This window comes from Pelophylax lessonae (genome assembly GCF_965119305.1).
Source record: "Pelophylax lessonae genome assembly, chromosome: 1".
Classification (NCBI taxonomy): Eukaryota; Metazoa; Chordata; class Amphibia; order Anura; family Ranidae; genus Pelophylax; species Pelophylax lessonae.
In genome coordinates, this window is record NC_138768.1 from 227,173,788 (window position 1) to 227,194,304 (window position 20,517).

Genomic DNA, 20,517 nt, shown 5'->3' on the forward strand with positions numbered 1-20,517 from the left:
TCTTAAAACTGCATTTCCTCAATTCTAACAGAGCTGTTCTCTGCTCAGCTGTCAAAAAAAAAAAAGGCTGTTAAGGCTTCTGGATACGTAACTACGTAACTATAAACACAATGCTTTACGATGTATCTTTTCATTCCTTTAGATGAAAGGAATGAACTTCCATCTGTAAGTGCCAGGTCACATATTTGCAATGCGGGAACCCTGCGAATCCACTGCGGGTTCCCGTATCGCATTCAAATCGCAGGCAGTTCACACTGCCATATGAGAATCGCTGGTGGTGTCAATACAAAGTTAATGAAACCCCCAGATCAGTTTGTATATTGCAGTGTGAACTGACAGTTAAGACATGAATCGGATCGCATTGGTGTGAATCACCACGCGATCCGATTCTGCTGCGGACCCAAAAAAGGGTTCTGTGCTTGTTGTGTCCGAATCAGATGCAAATTCAGCCATACAATCTGTATATCTGAATTCGCATCGCACAGACATCGCATGTGATTTTCAGAGTAGTGCGCTCCGAATCACATGCAATGTCTGTCATCGCTATAGTGTGAACCGGGACTAAGTGAGGGCAGTTTAACAAGTGTCTTTTCTGACACTTGTTGCTTACAAGTTAAAAATCAGTATTTTTTGCTAGAAAATTACTTAGAAACCCCAAACATTATATATATAACCCAATTCCTAAAAAGTTGGAACACTGTACAAATTGTAAAAAAGGAATGGGCTAATTTACAAATCTCATAAACTTATATATTATTCATAATATAATATAGATAACATATCAAATGTTGAAAGTAAGACATTTTGAAATCTCATGCCAAATATTGGCTCAGTTTGGATTTCATTAAGAGCTACACATTCCAAAAAAGTTGGGACAGGTAGCAATAAGAGGCCGGAAAAGTTAAATGTACATATAAGGAACAGCTGGAGGACCAATTTTCAACTTATTAGGTCAATTGGCAACACGATTGGGTATAAAAAGAGCCTCTCAGAGTGGCAGTGTCTCTCAGAAGTCAAAATGGGCAGAGGATTCCCAATTCCCCCAATGCTGCGGCGAAAAATAGTGGAGCAATATCAGAAAGGAGTTTCTCAGAGAAAAATTGCAAAGAGTTTGAAGTTATCATCATCTACAGTGCATAATACCATCTAAAGATTCAGAGAATCTGGAACAATCTCTGTGCGTAAGGGTCAAGGTCGGAAAACCATACTGGATGCCCGTGATCTTCGGGCCCTTAGACGGCACTGCATCATATACAGGAATGCTACTGTAATGGAAATCACAACATGGGTTCAGGAATACTTCCAGAAAACATTGTTAGTGGACACAATCCAAATTCGCCGTTGCCAGCTAAAACTCTATAGGCCAAAAAAGAAGCCATATCTAAACATGATCCAGAAGTGCAGGCATTTTCTCTGGGCCAAGGCTCATTTAAAATGGACTGTGGCAAAGTGGAAAAATGTTCTGTGGTCAGACGAATCAAAATTTGAAATTCTTTTTGGAAAACTGGGACGCCATGTCATCCGGACTAAAGAGGACAAGGACAACCCAAGTTGTTATCAGTGCTCAGTTCAGAAGCCTGCATCTTTGATGGTAGGGGGTTGCATGAGTGCGTGTGGCATTGGCAGCTTACATCTGGAAAGGCACCATCAATGCTGAAAGGTATATCCAAGTTCTAGAACAACATATGCTCCCATCCAGACGTTGTCTCTTTCAGGGAAGACCTTGCATTTTCCAACATGACAATGCCACACCACATACTGCATCAATTACAACATCATGGCTGCGTAGAAGAAGGATCCGGGTACTGAAATGGCCAGCCTGCAGTCCAGATCTTTCACCCATAGAAAACATTTGGCGCATCATATAGAGGAAGATGCGACAAAGAAGACCTAAGACAGTTGAGCAACTAGAAGCCTGTATTTGGACAAGAATGGGACAACATTTCTGCTGTATTCCTAAACTTGAGCAACTTGTCTCCTCAGTCCCCAGACGTTTGCAGACTGTTATAAAAAGAAGAGGGGATGCCACACAGTGGTAAACACGGCCTTGTCCCAACTTTTTTGAGATGTGTTGATGCCATGAAATTTTAAATCAACTTATTGTTCCCTTAAAATGATACATTTTCTCAGTTTAAACATTTGATGTGCCATCTATGTTGTATTCTGAATAAAATATTTAAATTTGAAACTTCCACATCATTGCATTCTGTTTTTATTCACAATTTGTACGGAGTCACAACTTTTTTGGAATCGGGTTTGTATATATATATATATATATATATATATATACATATATATATATATTTAGTAGAGACCCTAGAGAATAAAATGGCGATCGTTGCAATCTTTTATGTCACACTGTATTTGCGCAAAAGTCTTTCAAATGCAGTTTTTTGGGAAAAAATACACTTTCATGAATTTTAAAAAACTAAACAGTAAAGTTAGCCCAATTTTTTGTATAATGTAAAAGATGATGTTACGCCGAGAATCGTGACCTTTATTCTAAGCAAAAAAATTGTGATTCTTATTTTTCCAGAATCGTTCTGCTCTAGCGGGAGGTGAGAGTTGTCACTCTGGAGAGAGGGAAATGAGCGGCAGAGAATCAGCAGAGGTGGGGAACTAACAGGCGTTTGCCAATTTTCATTAACGCTTCAAAAACACATAAAAAAAAGGCCAAAACACATAACAAATGCAAGTTAAAGCGGTAGGCCCTTTTATAGATGTTACTAACCAATGCAAGTGTAAATGAGCTCTAAAGAGGTCGGTTTACTCTTTCTTTCAGGACTGAGTGAGTTGCGATGAGTTCCAATAAATATTAACAAATACTTGTGGTAGGTAAAGGGAGCGCCCAATATTCAATAAGAAGAAAAATGAGGTGAATATGTTGTTGTTTTATTGAAAGTAGCAAAACATGTTGCTGTGTAACTCCGGCAGTGGCAGTGTAGAGACAGCAACATTCTCATTTTGTGGTGTCACAGATACATCAGTGGGGTTACATCCTCACTCACCATTAGCTTACAGCAGCAACCCTGAAGAAAGGGTAGTTTTTGTTCCCCCAAAACACGCTGGCTTCATCATGTTTTGCTACTTTCAATAAAACAACGACATATTCACTTCATTTTGCTTCTCATTGGATATTGGGCACTCCTTTAACCTACCAACACAAGTATTTGTGGAAACTACCTTGAGGCCGTACCAGAGGTAGTAGCCCAAGCCCTTCAAAAGGGCTCACTGCCACCTTTCCATCCAGTTGGGCCAGATCCATCGGGAGCAAACTCTCCCAATCTGCCCCCACCATCACCCACTCACAGACCCTCTACTGAGCAAGTCAGTCCAGCGCTATCTTCAACCTTTAAGAACTAAATATTAACAAACATCTCTACCACTCTACCATGTAGCTAGCCAAAAAGCTGTTCTACAAACTCATAATGGTGAGGAAACAACATTCCCATGTTTATACCATAGCCATATTCTTCATACTTTTCAGTCCATATTGAAAAGAACAAGTTCAGGGAGACTGCATTGTTTAGAAAAGTAAGGTATTTATTCTTACCGATATCTTCCTCACTGTAGCTCTTTAATGTAATTTTCATTGGTGTTGCAATCAGAGTAACTTCCTCTTGGCAAAATGGAAAGTGAATTATCACATCAGATAAAACCCTGTAAAATAATTTAAAATGTTTGTAGGCCTCTCTATACCCCTATTCACCCTCCTTTTCCACTCTGTTTCCCCGTGAATTGTTTTTTTTTTTTTTAACCTGAGACTTTCCTTACTTTCCCATAACCCCCTTCCCCACTGACCCATCTTCACACCACCATAAAATTAATTTGGTATCTTCTTTTCCACAAAATGAACCTTCTGACTGAAGGATAAGATAAGAAGAAGATTAAAGTGGTTGTAAACCCTATTCATGAGTTCTACCTGGGTACATACAGTATCTCACAAAAGTGAGTACACCCCTCTCATTTTTGTAAATATTGTATTATATCTTTTCATGTGACAACACTGAAGAAATTACACTTTGCTGCAATGTAAAGTAGTGAGTGTACAGCTTGTATAACAGTGTAAATTTGCTGTCCCCTCAAAATAACTCAACACACAGCCATTAATGTCTAAACTGCTGGCAAAAAAGTGAGCACACCCCTAAGTGAAAATGTCCAAATTGGGCCCAAAGGGTCAATATTTTGTGTGGCCATACTTCATGTATGGCTGGCCTTAGGTCCCTTTCACACAGTCGAGTCCTTTCTGGTCAGTGAGGAATCTGTAAACAGGAATCTGCTACTGCAGAGCTTCCATGACATCTATGTCAGTTCAGGCATATGCTCCTGCCTGAAACTGGACTTATGTTAGATCTATGGGCAGGACAATGTAAACGGACGTGCTTCTGTTCAGATTCGTTCGAAAAACTGACACATCTAATAAGACCACCTGTGTGAAAGGACCCTAATGATGGGTACACATGGGCTGAAAATCGGACGAAAATGGTCGGTTCGGCAGGAAACGACCAACTTTTAGCCTGTGTGTACAGCTCCCTGTCCGACAGAAGTCTTTTGTCAAATGGACATACTGGAAGACCAGCATCCGATTGGTATCCAATCAGCGCTGGCAGCCAGTAGCAAGCTGTCATTTTTATTTTTTCATTCAGCCTGCTGGGTTTTAACTGCATCCCCTGACACCACCAAGAAGCCACATATAATATCAATTTTACATAATACTACTGAAGACTGTCAGAGACTGCAGACATACAACATCAAATGATTACAGTCTTTGGTCATGCAACTAATGTGGTTGGGGACACATTATATGAGATAGGAAAAGATCACTGGTAGTATAGCCCCTTTACAGTTCAATGCTTTCTCTTAGGACTACTAAGGACTACTGGGGTTAAGGGGCCACACAACAAGTACCAATGGGCTGCTGTTGGGGCACCAGAGACTAATATAATAACTTCATGGTGAAAAAAAAAAGAGAAATAGCCACGCTTGGTCACTAGGAGGTAGCCAGTACATGGGTAAATCAGACCAAATACTAAAATAACAAAATTGTGTACAGCGCCAAAACAATATAAGAAAACATTTAAATGAAAACTTAGTAGAAAACAAAGTCCATAAAGTCCATGGATGAGTGCATGAAAGCCAGTTATTTGTAGAAAAAGAAGGAAATCCAACACCAAAGAACTTCCTATCCATTAATTCCTACAGAAACCACGTGCTCTAGTGGAGATGTCTCCTTTACCGGAACTCTTGACCCCCAAGCTCAGGTTGAACGAATATCTCCAATGGTAAATGGCACCAGGTCAGACACACTCGGTCCAAAGATAATGGTATATCCAAATATTTCCATGGCAGCGGCTGTGAGCGTGTCTGCGTTCGGGCCGACGCACGCAGACACGCCCACAGCCACGGCCATCTTGATATCAAAGTTTGAGTCATCTACCAACATGTGAGTTTTTTATCCTGTATTGTTGATTTTAAAAAAATGAACGTACTACACCATCCGAGTTCCATTTGTTTTTGGAGGTATATCCTCAACCATCCTTGCAGAGGAACTCAGGAGGAGTGGAAATATTTGGATATATCATTATCTTTGGACCGAGTGTGTCTGACCTGGCGCCAGTTACCATTGGAGATATCGTTCAACCTGAGCTTCCAGTCTGGTCTATGCCTGTTTGACCTCTCTTAATTGGGGGTCAAGAGTTCCGGTAAGGAGACATCTCTACTAGAGCACGTGGTTTCTGCAAGAATTAATAGATAGGAAGTTCTTTGGTGTTGGATTTCCTTCTTTTTCCACTAACAACTGGCTTTTTATGCACTCATCCATGGACTTTATGGACTTTGTTTTCTACTAAGTTTTCATTTACATGTTTTCTTATATTGTTTTGGTGCTGTACACAATTTTGTTATTTTAATATCTTCATGGTGCCATATCATTTTGTACACTTATTGCAAGTACCTGGGGGAGTCCCCATTGGCAGAATACAATAGCGTGGCAGGGGAGATCCTTGCATCCGCATTCAGCTCGCTGGTTTAGCAGAAAAATAAAAATAACTCCCTGTGTATAGTGTATACCCTGCTTAATACAGTACTAAATAGCAAGATTGACAGAATTGGTGTTCTAAATCTTGCTGAAGCAATGTGAAATTTGGGGGTTTGGTATTTAAAAAGTTTATAGCTACCCTTAGATAAAATCCAATTTATCTATAAACAAAATGCATTTATAATACATAAGCAAAAATATACCTGGATGGAATTTTGAGTACATTAGGACACGATGTTTTGGAAAACACAGCTTGTTGTGACTCGCACTCTTCATAGGCCAAGTTATGAGTTTTAGTAAGACCTTTAAAATATGTTAGACACAGAATAATTCCAGAACTGCAGTGCCTTTTTATCTATTATGATCATATATATAGATATATTTATTATAGGATTTCTTAACGTCAGTTTAATTGCATGCAGGGCTGTGGATAAGGGAGTACCACCAGTCCTCTTGACAGGGGGGTCCAGGCAGCTGGGTGAATGTGGGCAGGGAGGGTGAAGAGGCAATTACTGAAACCAATCTCCTGTATAGCTTTGTCTGCAGCTGCTGAAAGCTGGCTTGTCCTCCTCTTTCACCCCCCAGCTTTCACCTGCTGCAGAGAGAGCCATACAGGGATCGGTTTCAGTAATTACCCCCTCCCCGCCACACTAATCACCCTCGCTGTGCACCATAAGTTTCCACTACTGCCCAGGCCCCCCTGTGTGCCCCAAAACCCCAACCTCACAGTGCTGCCAGCTTCCCTCCTCTCCTCATAGGCAGCTGCAAGCACACAATAGAATTATTCAGGATGGAGAGTGTCACATTTCTCAGCCTCTTCCTTTCTTGAATGAACACACTGTTCATTGAGTGATATCGGTACTGATCATTTAGTGTTTTTATTCATAACTGAAGCATAGTAAACTTTGTTTTTTTTGGGGGGTGGGGGGGTGGGGGGCTGTCAGGTTGGCTGTATGGGGCCCTGTGGTTCTAACAGCAGCCCTGATTGTATGTTATTTGTAAAAAGAAATACCATAGATTTAAATGTGTTCTACCCAGATAGCAAGCAATTGTGCTGCAAGGTTGAAAATGACTTGCTAAGCAATTGCTAGACTTGCCAGGCTTCACAAGTTTGTTGCACAATTGCAGCAAGTCCGCATTGTATGACTCCAGATGAACTTTCTTTCAAAACTTTCTGCAAGTCTGCTGCAAGTTCTGGTCCAGTTATGTTGTGCAATTGTCATTCCACCACAGGGGTCGCTGTGGCTGACTTTTCATACTGTAGACTTGCAGAGCTCTTGCTGTAGACTCAGCTCTGCAACTTTGCTCTTGCTAGAGACTTGCCACACACATTTGCTACAAATTGGAAAAGTGTCAACTAGATCTTGCGCTTCAAGTGCTCTGTAAAGGCCCGTACACACGTACCGATCGTCGGCATACAAACGTCGGCGGACGAAAGATCTGCCGATTGTACGCGTGTTAGTATGGTGCCTCCGACAGATGTCTGCGCACAATCCGCGGACAAAAGTCTTTCGTGCAAACATGAAAATTTTTGTCTGCGGACACCAGAACGGACGATTGTTCGCCTGTCAGTACAGAATTCGGCCGACAGACCGCAGATTTGCAAGACTGGGCATGCTCAGAAAATTAAAAACACAGGGAAAGTTAACCATTACATGACATCACTTCTGCAGTCAGCTGAAGTCTGCAGACAAAATTCTTGTGCTGTCCTTGTGCTGTCTTTGCACTTTTCAACAGACACCGACATCCCGGGGAGAAAAGACGAACATTTGTATGCCGACCATCGGTACGTGTGTACGGGGCTTAAGTGTACAACTTATCAGTGAAAATGTGCAGCAAATTAACAGACTTACAATTCAACACTTCGATAAATGAGTGGCAAGATATCCTTGATATCTGGGTATTGCATAGCTCCCATTTGTCCCTGATTTCAAGGGACTTCCCTGATTTAGAACAAAGTCCCTCTGTCCCTCTTGCCTCCTCATTTGTCCCTCATTTTGGTCTGATCTATATAGTTGTATTTAAAATGTACTATTTATCTTTCAAAAAGTGTTTCCCAGTGCTAAACTTATCATCCAATTTCTAAATTGCTGCATCTGTAAATGTCAAAAGCCAGTATAAAGAAATAGTAGTGGTAAAAAAAAGCACTAGTGGGTTTAACTAATATATATTTTTTGTATAATTATCCTTTATTATAGGCTTACTGTAGGTAAAAATCACAAAGCGGGCTTTACTACCACTTTAAGGGGACGTGGCAGGGGCTGTGTCCTATGCCCACATACTTTTGCTAATAGGTGTCCCTCGTTCCCATTTTAAAATGTTGGGAGGTATGGTATTGGCCTGCTACAAATTGGTTAAAATTTAAATATGACCAAATCAGAGCTACCAGGTTTCTCTGCAAAAGTGTAACTTCACAGTTTTTAAATAAAAACACAAAAATGTATACAAACACAAAAATAATATATTAAGCTGTCAAGGCTCTTTCATTTCTTGGCCTTCTAATGTTATTACTGGGTGAACACAATTGGGTTTATTTACTAAAGCTAGAGAGCGCAAAATTAGTCACATTTCTGCACAGAAACCAATAAGCTTCTAACCTCAGCTTGTTCAATTAAGCTTTGGCAAAAAACCTGTAAGCTGATTGGTTTCTGTGCGAAATTGTGACTAACTTTGCCCTCTCTAGCTTTAGTAAATAAACCCAAATTTGTCTGGCACTTCTGATATGGATATTTCAACCTTTGCAGAAAAGATCAATGCTCAAGGTACTTTAGGATTCATATAAAAACTGCTTACCATGTTTGCAGAAAAAACGGAATACCATATGAAATGAACTGAAATTTAAATAAATTTGGCATTTTTCCACATTCTTGTCCAATATGTTGAGATACCTAAATACATGCAGTAGTGACTGTAAAATAAAATGCAGTAGGTTGTTATTTTTTTGCTGATCAGTATATTTAAATATGCAAGTTGGCCTCATTCCTAGAGAAAAAGAAAATGTGTTACCCATGGATACAGTAGGCCAATGACAAATAACATGCTCGACCACAGCTGCCAGTACCCATGGAGGTGCAATGGAGGGGCCAGGACCCAACATTAGATGTTGGGGCACCTGTAAAGGCTGCAGAAAGGGTGGTAAAGTTGAATGTAAGGCTGCAAAGACATGGTTGACATATGCTACTGACTGCTGAGCTGCACACAACAGGATAAAGGAGATGTCTAACTGTCCCTTTGTCTAAAGCTCACATCAAAGCTCATTAGTGTAAAAGATGAGGAGAAGGAAAGGAGGAGGATATGCCACTGATTAACATGTATATTTTATACATGAAATATAAGTGCATATGACCCCTGGCTTGTCTGCTATATAAACATGATTTCCTTAAAGTATTCACTCCAAATGTAACTTCTGAAATGTTTTGCAAAGTAAGCCTTTCAGGGGGTCTCACGGCTGTTAAAGGGTAAGTAATCATTTAGCAAAGAAAAAAAAAACAACCTTTCTTCCACCCTTCCTATCAAATTTGCCAATAGAAGTATACACCCCAACTGCAAAACAAACCTATACTATCGTCCTCCACTTTTTTTAAGCCATCCATATGCATCTCCACTGCCAATAATGACTTTTGGTTGTGTAGTGATCCTGACCTAAACTAATATGTTTCTAAGGTAAGATACAGAGCTGGACTGCAAGCAAAATGTGTACATTTTAACACTTTTCCTGAGTGCCTGTGGGGACCACTTGGAACCTAGTGCTTAATAAGCGTTCTCTAAAGCTGCCCATACATTATGCACATTTTGTCCAGCTTCTGGGTTGTGTGACATACTTCTACTGAAAATTGTTGGACAAACAGCACCTGTATCCAAATCAGATGCAAAAGCTGTTCGTGTATTTTGAAAGCTGGTGAGGCCGGCTGTCAAAATGCAATAGCCAAAGAGATTTGTCCATGAATAGCATGTAGTATTAATGGGGGATTCTGTTGGAATTTTCAGGCTGCTTAAAGAAAAAAAATCTACATGAGTGTGGCCAGCTTAACAAAAAGGTTTTCTGCATGGAACTTATAAGGAGACATTAATAAAATTCTCAAATGCTAAATATGGAACAATTTCTCCACTGTTTTGTTACTAATTGTGTATTTATTTTTTCTGAGAACATATTCTTTACTTTAATTGATCTATTCTGCTTAATAGAACATAAACACAATTGTATGTTATAAATAATGCACAATTCACAAAAAACACAGATGGGCTAAATTATGAAAAGTGTTCTATAAGACAGTAGTACTCCACCAGGCCAGAGGCAGATTCCCTAACCTCACGCAGTTCACCCCAGCCCCCAAAGTGCCCCTCAACCCCCCACATTGCCCCAGGTCACCTAAGATCTCATGCCTCAGCCCCCACAGTGACCCTCAACTTCTCACAGTGCTATCCATCCTTCCACAGTGTGTGCCAGCCCCTGCAGTGCCCCCTAGCTTTCCAGAGAGCTTCCACTATCCCCAAAGTGCTCCTAACCCCCCAATAGTGTCACACAGTGCCCCCCCCCCCACCACTGTACTGCCCTCTAGTCTCCCGCAGTGCCTCTAAAAACCCCCTTAGCCTCCTGGAGAGACGGCTGTCCCCCTCCAAAGATTCCATCCTTCACAGTTGCCCCCAGAAACCTTATTCCCTATAGGGCCACCAAAGCTGCTGCAAATTCTTCTAACCCCATCCCTCTTATTGTGTGAGTATAAAATTTTTTTTGCTGTTGGGGCATGAAAGGCTTTGAAAGAATTTACTGGGCACTGGTCTCAGGAAGGTTGAAAAGCACCGCTATAAAAAAAAATCTCAATCAGCTACAATTGTCACAGGTCTAAATTTACAAAGCATGCACTTTGCCCTATTTTCAGCCTGCACTGCTCTATACATGTTACAATTATTTTAACTTTATTGAACATTCAAGTGATTGCTTTCAACATGTCATTGACCAGTAACACATGAACAATTTAGGATTTAGTTACCTTTAATGAAAATTTGCAGTTCAGCTTTAAAGGAACATCGCCTTGGCCTTGTTCATGAACAAATGGCCTTTGATAGTTTTGAAAAAAGAAGGAAGAAAAGAAGACGTAGGCGTATGCAGATCTGGAAGAATTGAGCACTCTCAAGGCAAGCTAGATATATAGAAAGAACCTAATGTTAAACAATGTATTTATGAAAGTTGTAAAAACAGCTATGTGATAATGGTAATGAAGCATACTAAGATTTGGGATTCTTGGTTATTTTTTTTAATCTTTTTAACAGAAATCTATAAATAACTGTGATCAGCCATACATTGTTAAAGGTAATCTGTCACAACAGTTTAACAGTTTATTTTTGCTAGGAATTTTTTTTGTTTATGGTAACAAGATCAAAATGGCATACAAAGACATTTCAGGCACTGGCTTGCTTAAGGAAAAAAATAGTAATTAGAAAGGTGCTCTGTCCTGTATTTTTCATTGTCGACATGTCACCTCCTCATTACTGTGTGATTTAACCCTCTAAACACAGCTCCACCACACCACAATGAGTATATGCATGCTAGTGTTCAGGGGGGCCTTACAACCATGGCTCAGCCACCTGGTTTTACTGCTCCCTAGCCCTTCTTGTGAATGAGCACCAGGAGGGGTTTGCCCTCACTATGAAGAGATTACCACTCGTTTCCTGTTGTGTCTCTGGGACAGAAAGTGAATGGAAATCTCTCTAACAGGGTGGCCAACTCTTCAAAAAATTAACAAAAAGTAAGCATGAATTGAGTGCTTTAAACTCACTTTTGAGAACTGAGGTCTAGCCTGCTTTTTTTATTCTATCTTTGTGGTGCAGGTAATCAAACCTGGGAACTTTATTAAGAAGTTAGTGAGCCTGCAATTGGATGCTGCATAAAAAAAGAATAGTGGGGCATGTAGATTCAACAATTGAGGAGTGCTAAATGCATCAGAGCAATCTGAAGAGTTTACTAGTGGAGCACACACAGTAGCATGCCTCACTGAGATATGGGTCTAACAGTGGCAGAGGAAAAAAGTACCCCAGCATTGCTGGTGTTAGTGGGAGGGAGACACAAAGGAAGGGGGGTTTGGGGGAAAAAGTGATAGAAAGAAAGTACAGGGAGAGACATATAAATGATAGGAAGAGAGAGAGGGAAGCTAAGCATTAGAATTTACTGCTGTATTTTCATTCAAAAACATCCAGATGCATTTTAAAATATATAATAAGCCAATAGATAAGTGATTATCTTATCACAATACAATTCTCACTACAATCAACCCAAAACTGAAATATCATTTTGGCTAGACTGGCTCTTTAATATGCCTTGGGGCCCCTTTACATTTTTACAGCACAGTAACCTGCATTATATTAAAGCAACCCATAAAAAAGTGTTTTTTTTTTTTTTTCACAAGCTGGACCAATGTACCTACAGTATATATAAAATATCAATACATAGAAGTCATCTTTAACCATTTCTGGACCTGAAGGTTTTACCCCCTTAATGACCAGGCCATTTTCTGCAATTTGGTACTGCATGGTTTTAACTGGTATTTGTGCAGTCATGCAAAGCTGTACCCAAACGAAATTTATGTCCTTTTTCCCCCCACAAATAGAGCTTTCTTTTGGTGGTATTTGATCACCTCTGTGGTTTTTATTTTTTTGCGATATAAAAGAAAAAAGACTGAAAATTGTAAGAAAAAATTACATTTTCTACTTTTTCTTACAAAAAATATCCAATTAACTCAATTTTTAACATACATTTAGGCCAAAATATATTTAGCTACATGTCTTTGATTTAAAAAAAAAAATCTCAAAAAACCCCGGTTCACACTTATGCGATGCGGGAAGGCTGCGAATTCGCAGCCTGTTCCCGCATCGCAAACGCACCCCTGGCAGTTCACACTGCCATATGCGATACGCTGGGGGTGTCAATATAATCTTAACGACACCCCCAGTTTGATCGCATATCGCAGTGCGATCTTAAAGTTCGCACAGGATCGGATCGCACAAGTGTGAACCACTGTGCGATCCGATCCTGATGCGGCTGCAAAAAAGGGTCCTGTGCGTCTTTGCTGCGGGTGCGGTGCGAATTTAGCCAAACAAAGTGTATGGCTAAACTCGCACCGCACAGCCGATCGCATGTAATGAAGGAGCAGTGTGCTCCCACATTACATGCGATCGCCGCAGCCGCACTAGTGTGAACCGGCACTAACCGTATGTTTATTGGTTTGCGTAAAAGTTATAGTGTCAACAAACTATGGTGTACTGTATATACTGGATTTTACGCAGCTTTCACTTTCTTACTGCCTATCTCATTTCTTTAATTGTTAAAATGGCAGGGTAGTACAACCCCCCCTACTTACCCCTTTTTGGAAAGCAGACACCCCAAGGAATTTCCTGAGAGGTATGTTGAGCCCATTGAATATTTAATTTTTTAAGTTGATCGACAGGACAACGCAGCCAACTCCGATATCCTACGTGCAGAAGTAATAGCAACCAAAAAGGCCACCATTGAGACAGAGTGAGCAAAGGAAGCCCCGACAGTACCAAATTTAGATCCCATGGAGGTACCAGGGATCGCACCAGAGGAGCCAGATGGAGAACTCCCTGCACAAAGGTGTGAGTCAGGGACTTCACCGTCAACAGCCTTTGGAAAAATATGGCCAAAGCGGAAATCTGGACCTTGATGGTGCCCAGAGCCAAACGTTGATCTACACCCAATTGTAGAAACTCCAACAGGCGAGACACAGAAAAGGAACGGAGAAAAACCCCCCTGGGACTCACTCCAAGTAATGTACGCCTTCCAAACTCGATGATAAACCTTCCCGGAAGGGAAGGCTTTCAACAGTGTTGGAATCAATGACTTCGACAGTCCTCTGTCCTTCAACACCTGGCTTTCAATAGCCAAGACGTTAAAGCCAGCAACTGTAAAACGGGATGGAAGATTGGTCCCTGAGACAGAAGATCTTCCCTGAGAGGACGTTTCCAAGGAACGTCTGCTACCAGCCTTACTAGGCCTGCGTACCATGACCGGTGAGGCCAGTCTGGTTCCACCAGAATGACTGGAATCCCTTCTACCTTTATTCTGCGTTGCAGTCTCAACAGAAGTTGTATTGAAGGAAAGGCGTAAATCAGACGATACTGACCCCAGGGGGCCACCAGGGCATCCGCAGCGTCAGCCAGAGGATCCCGAGACCTTGACATGAACCTCCGCATTTTCCTGTTAAGACGGGTGGCCAACAGGCCTACATTGGGAGTCCCCCACCGGAGACACACTTGATGAAACACCTCTGTATGAAGGGACCATTCTCGCTGATCCAACGTTTACTGACTGAGATAGTCTGCTTGCCAATTCTCTACCCCCGGAATGTGCACAACAGAGAGGAACGGAACATATAGTTCTGCCCACCTCAGAATGCCGGCTACTTCCCAGACAAAGTCTGATCGCCCGAATCACCAGGATGTTGATCGGCAGCATGCACTCCTCTTGAGTCCAAATACTTTGAGCCGAGTATATTCCCAAGACACCTTCCCACCCAGACAGACTGGCATCCATGGAAATCACTGTCCAATACAGAGGAAGACAGGACTTTCCTAGGTGAAGTGGCAGGGAGTGGAGCCACCATATCAGAGACCCCCTCGTACCCCAACTTAACAGGATCAGATCGTCCAGCGACTGCGGATTCTTGTTCCATTTGGCAAGAATCTCTCTTTGCAGAGGTCTGGTATGAAACTGAGCAAATGGAACCGTCTCAAAGGTGGAGACCTTTAGACCCAGCACTTGCAAGCAAGTTCTGAGTGACGAACGACGGTTGGAAAACAGGAGCCGAATAGCATCCTGCAACTTCAGAAGTCTCGTCTGAGGAAGAAACACTCGGGCCGGCGCTGAGTCCAGCGTCAGACCCAAGTAGTTCAGCTGGGTGGACGGAGTCAAAGCCGATTTTTGAAAATTCAGTGTCCATCCGAATTCCTGAAGAGTTCGCATAGTAATGTCCAAGTCGGCTTCTAGAGCCGAAGAAGACTCTGCACACAGAAGCAGATCATCCAGGTAACCCAGTACCACTTCTGCCGTAGCAAGGCCAGCACTGGGGCCAAAACCTTTGTGAACACCCAAGGAGCTGAGGCGAGACCCAAAGGTAATGCCACAAATTAATAGTGCTCCTCGCCCACGGCAAAACAAAGAAAACGCTGATGTCCGACATATATTGGAATATAAGGGTAGGCCTCCTTGAGATCGATAGAAGCCAAAACATCCCCTTGATGAAGGAAAGCTACTACCATGCGGATGGACTCCATCCGAAATTTCTGAACCTGCACAAAGTGGTTTAGAGCCTTGAGTTCCAAAATCGGGCGAACCTTGCTTTCCTTTCTGTGAACTTTAAACAGTTTTGAATAAAAACCTTGAAAACATTCCGACTCTGCAACCAGCACAATGACTCCTTGTGAGAACAGGTCCTGCAATGCCCATAGAGGCCCAGTAGCCGATTGTGAGACAGGCGCAAATTGGAAGGAAAGGAAAGGACCGAAACTCGATCTTGTAACAGAACGGAATCAACTCATGGACCCATTTGTCCTGAATGAGCAAGGTCCATGGGTCTGGAAAAAGATACTCCCCACCCCAGATGCGGGTGAGGGGGCCCCTTCAGACTGGGGAAGGTTTGTCTGCGGAACCAGCAGTGCCTGCTTTCGACTTATCATTCCAGGGTCTTTTGGAGCCTCCCGCGAAGTAACGGGTGGATCTCGAACCCTTTTCCTGTGATCCAGATGGACGAAAGTGGACCAATATGACTGCAACTTTGTAACGCTTCTGCGTTTTCTGAAACAAGATGGATTTGCAGCTGCAGAAAAACTCCACTCAGCAGTCATGTAGAGATACGTTGAAATACCAATTCCAACTCCCAAGACTCATCACTGTGGTCTGTCTGATTCAGCATACAAATATACACACTCAATAAGATGTTCCTTATGTGATAGATGTATATAGCAGTATAGTGGTGATGAGCTGAAGAGACAGGTATGAACAGTGACAATAGGTGAATAGCAGTTGAGAGAAATGTTCATGAGAGCATAGATGGTAACAGGTAGAATGCAGATAGGTTAGCAATCATGTATGGTAGTAGGTGGTAGGATAGCAGATGACATACAGGAGAGACTAACCCAGTGCAAGGATAGATGTTAGTAAGCTCAAGAGCTAGCAATCTAATTAGTGCAGATGATAGTAACAGTCCTTAATATGCAGAGCTAGATAGTGTAAGCTTAGTAGGAAGGTTATGGAGGATTCCCCTGCGGGGTACTTATCACTAATAGCAAGCAGTAGTAGAGAGGTTCGGTATGAGCGAGTGATCCGGTAGCGGGATACAGGGATCAGTAGCGAGGTTCCGACAGCGAGGTACGCTTGCAAGCATATGAGCTTCAAGGCAGGTCAGCAACAAGGCACATTGAACGAACATGTGAGTGAGAACGCCGGCGGTTGAAATAGCCGCTCTGCAGCGCTCAGTGATGACAGCATCGGTCTTAAAGGTGTATGCGCACCTACCAGAAGAGAATGGTGGGACGCATACACTGAAGTGGAAAGTGGAATAGGGGTACCAGAGGTACCAGAACATTACAGTACCCCCCCCCCCTTAAGGCCGGCTCCGGAAGGCCTCTAGAACTGGTTTTTCCGGGTATTTCGCGTGAAAATTGCGAATCAGCCTAGGGGCATGTATATCAGAGGTATCCAGCCAGGTGTCGTCTTGGGGCCCATAGTTCTTCCATCGTACTAGATATTGGAGTCTTCTTCTGTGGATACGAGAATCCAGAATCTCCTTTATCTCATATTCTTCTCCGCCTTCAACTTGTACAGAAGGTGGAGGTGGGATGGTAGGCCTTATTCCTTGGTCAGGAACATGGGGCTTCAGTAGCGACACATGGAAGATGGGATGTATCTTGAGGTCTGTTGGTAATGTGAACTGTACTGCAGCCTTTCCAATAAGTTTCCTGATTGGGAAGGGTCCCAAGAACAGAGGCCCAAGCTTTTTGCTAGGGATCTTTAATCTTAAGTTTTTTGTTGATAGCCAAACGAGGTCCCCAATAGCATACTGAGGAGAAGGTCTTCTACGAAGGTCATAGTACTTTTTTTGTTGACTATGAGCGTGTGAGATGGTAGTATTAAGTAAACCCAGAGAGTCTTTTATTTGGGAAAGATAGTCTGAGGCTACTGGGTTACTTGATGGAAGGATGCGTGGTGGAAGAATAGTGGGATGAAACCCATAGTTCAAATAGAACGGACTCTGTTTGGTCGTACTGTGGGTTGCGTTGTTGTAGGCAAATTCTGCCAGAGGGAGGAGATCCACCCAATCATCCTGTAGGTATGATGTGTAGCAACGTAAATATTGCTCGATGCACTGGTTGACTCTTTCAGTCTGTCCGTTGGTCTGAGGATGGTAGGGAGAAGTGAGCTTTCGCTCAATTCGTAGTATGTGACATAGTTCTTGCCAAAACTTGGAGATGAATTGTGATCCACGGTCAGACAAAAGAGTTTTTGGAATTCCATGTAACTTAAAGACATGTTTCATCAGTAGTTCCGCTGTTTGTTTGGACGAAGGTAGTCTGCGAATAGCAACGAAATGTGCCATCTTTGTCAGATGGTCCACTGACACTAAAATGGTATTAAATCCTTTGGAAGGTGGTAGTTCTACTATAAAGTCCAAGGACACAACTTCCCAGGGAGTCTGGGGTATTGGTAGACTGCATAGTAGACCGGATGGTTTTGTAGTGTCAATTTTGGACCTGGCACAGACGTTGCATGAAGAGACAAATTTTTGTATAGATGTCTTCATATCAGGCCACCAAAACTGCCTTGTAAGCAAATTAAGGGTCTTTGTCATACCCATATGTCCTGCAATAGGCACATCATGTGACAATTCCAAGATCTTGGTGCGCATAGTAGGGGGTATGTAGAGTTTGTCGTTGTAGTAGAGGAAGCCTTCTGCATCAGCACTTAGTTGTGGTGGAGGTGAATCCAAACCTATACTGTGTAGAATCTCTTCCTTCAAGGAACGGACAACCCCAATAATACGCTTGTAGGGTATTATAGGAACGGAAGGGATTTCGGAGCAATTATCTTCAGTTAATCGTGATAGCGCATCCGCTTTTTTATTCTTGTCTGCAGGTGTGTAGGTCACTAGGAAGTTAAATCTTAGGAAGAATAGTGACCATCGTACCTGCCGGTGGGAGAGGGTTTTGTTAGTCTGAAGATATTGAAGATTTTTATGATCTGTATATATGAGTATTGGTAATCGGGTGCCTTCAAGTAGATGTCGCCAATTCTCCAGAGCCAGTTTTATAGCAAGCAGTTCCTTTTCACCCACTGGGTAATTCACCTCTGGGCTGCTTAGAGATTTAGAGAAGAAGGCGACTGGATGGAGTGGTGAAGTATTCGTTGGTCGTTGGGAGAGTACTGCTCCTACTGCCATATTTGACGCATCTACTTCCAGAATGTATTGGAGGGATGGGTCTGGATGGCGTAGTATGGGAGCAGAGGTAAAGCTTGTTTTTAACAAGCGAAAAGCTTCATTTGCTTCATCTGACCATTTGAATGGTTTCTTAATACTTGTGAGTTGTGTGAGAGGTCTCACAATGGCAGAGAAGTTCTTGATGAACTTTCTATAGAAGTTTGAAAATCCAAGGAATCGCTGTAGTGCTTTGCGGGTGGTTGGATATAGTCCAATCCTGAATACAGGATATCTTACTCATATCCATCTTGATTCCTGTTTTGGATATGATGTATCCTAGGAATAATACTTCTTCTTTATGAAATAAGCATTTTTTTAGTTTCACGTATAGATTGTGTGTGAGTAATCTGGATAACACAAGTCTTACATGTTTTATATGTTCAGACAAGGATCGTGAATAAATAAGTATATCGTCCAGATATACCACAACACAGACATCAAGTAAGTCTCTAAAGATATCGTTTATGAATTGTTGGAAGGCTGCGGGAGCGTTACATAGCCCAAATGGCATTACAAGATATTCGAACAATCCGTATCTGGTTCTGAATGCTGTCTTCCACTCATCTCCATCACGGATTCGGATTCGATTGTATGCCCCTTTCAGGTCCAATTTTGAAAAGTAGGTAGCTCCACGCACTTGTTCAATGAGTTTAGGGATAAGCGGCAAAGGATAGCGATCTTTTACTGTAATGGCGTTCAATTGCCTATAGTCGATAATAGGCCTGAGACTTGAGTCTTAATTGCGGACAAAAAAAAGTCCTGCAGCTGTGGAAGAAGTGGAAGGTCTAATAAAACCTTTTGTCAAATTCTCATCCAAGTATTCCTTGAGATGGGAAAGTTCATCCTGTGAAAGAGGATAAACATGACCAAAAGGCAATTTACTATTTGGGAGTAGATCAATAGTGCAATCATAATCCCTATGGGGAGGCAGTACTTGAGCATTTTTCTCAAGAAAAACTTCGGACAGATCCTGATAGCATAGTGGTGCAATCTCATCTGACACCACAGACAGGATCTTTCCATAAGACGGGAGGTTACACGTACTCTCGCAATAGTAAGAGAGGAAGGTTAGGGTCCGTTTCTTCCAATCTATGGTTGGTTGATGTGTGTGTAACCAGGGAAGTCCCAAAACAATGGGAAAATGGGGCGAAGATAATAGGTCGAAGGTAGTGGTCTCCGTATGAGACTCGTTAGTGGTGACTAGGAGTGCTTGTGTCTGATTAGTGATTGGGCCAGAAGATAACGGAATACCGTTAATAAGACTCACAGAGACAGGCTTAGGTTTTGAAATAATAGGTACTTTATTTAAAGTAGCAAAACGTATATATCGATATAATTTCCGCAAGTTCCTGTGTCGATCATGGCTTTAGTGGTAATCCTAGTCTGGTCCCACTGCAATGTCAAACGAACAAAAAGATAAGGGTTAGTAAATGAAGTTGTCAATCCCCCTAGGAGGACATGTGAACACTCACCCTCTTTTTTGCGGACAAGGGGACAGACGCTTATCATGTGATCCGGGGATGCGCAGTACAAGCAAAGATTACTGGATCGTCTCCTGGCTTTTTTAGTAGTTGATAAAGGTGGGCGTATGGTTCCTACCTCCATAGGAGTAGGGTCAACGGCCGAAATCCGAGAAGGACTGGACAATGGCATTCCCATTTTTTCAGCCTTTCTTTCTCGCAGCCTCCTGTCTATGTTGATACTGAGTTGTATCAAAGCATCCAGGGTGTCCGGTAAATCCGCTCGGGCGAGCTCGTCTTTAACGGCTTCTGATAGGCCGAGTCTAAATTGAGTTCTCAGAGATGTATCATTCCACCCTGAATCAAGGGTCCATCTTTTGAACTCTGCTACAAAGTCTTCTACAGGTCTCCTACCTTGTTTCAAGGACCTCAATTGAATATCGGCAGTACTCTGCCTATTGGGGTCATCATATAGTCTAGCGAGTTCCGCTAGGAATAAAGCATAGGAGTTGAGAAGCTGATCATTTTTCTC

At 42.2% G+C, this 20,517-nt stretch overlaps 1 protein-coding gene across 1 annotated transcript in view; it reads right to left on the reverse strand.

Moving 5' to 3' along the window:
* RAD9B (RAD9 checkpoint clamp component B) overlaps nt 1-20,517 on the reverse strand; it is an 88,198-nt gene that overhangs the window by 54,190 nt on the left and 13,491 nt on the right. The window contains exons 3-6 of the mRNA XM_082257728.1: nt 11,029-11,178; nt 8,831-8,945; nt 6,241-6,340; nt 3,554-3,660 (exon numbers count right to left, since the gene is read on the reverse strand). Of these exons, the coding sequence (XP_082113854.1) occupies nt 3,554-3,660; nt 6,241-6,340; nt 8,831-8,945; nt 11,029-11,178 (472 nt within the window). The remainder of the gene's footprint in view (nt 1-3,553; nt 3,661-6,240; nt 6,341-8,830; nt 8,946-11,028; nt 11,179-20,517) is intronic.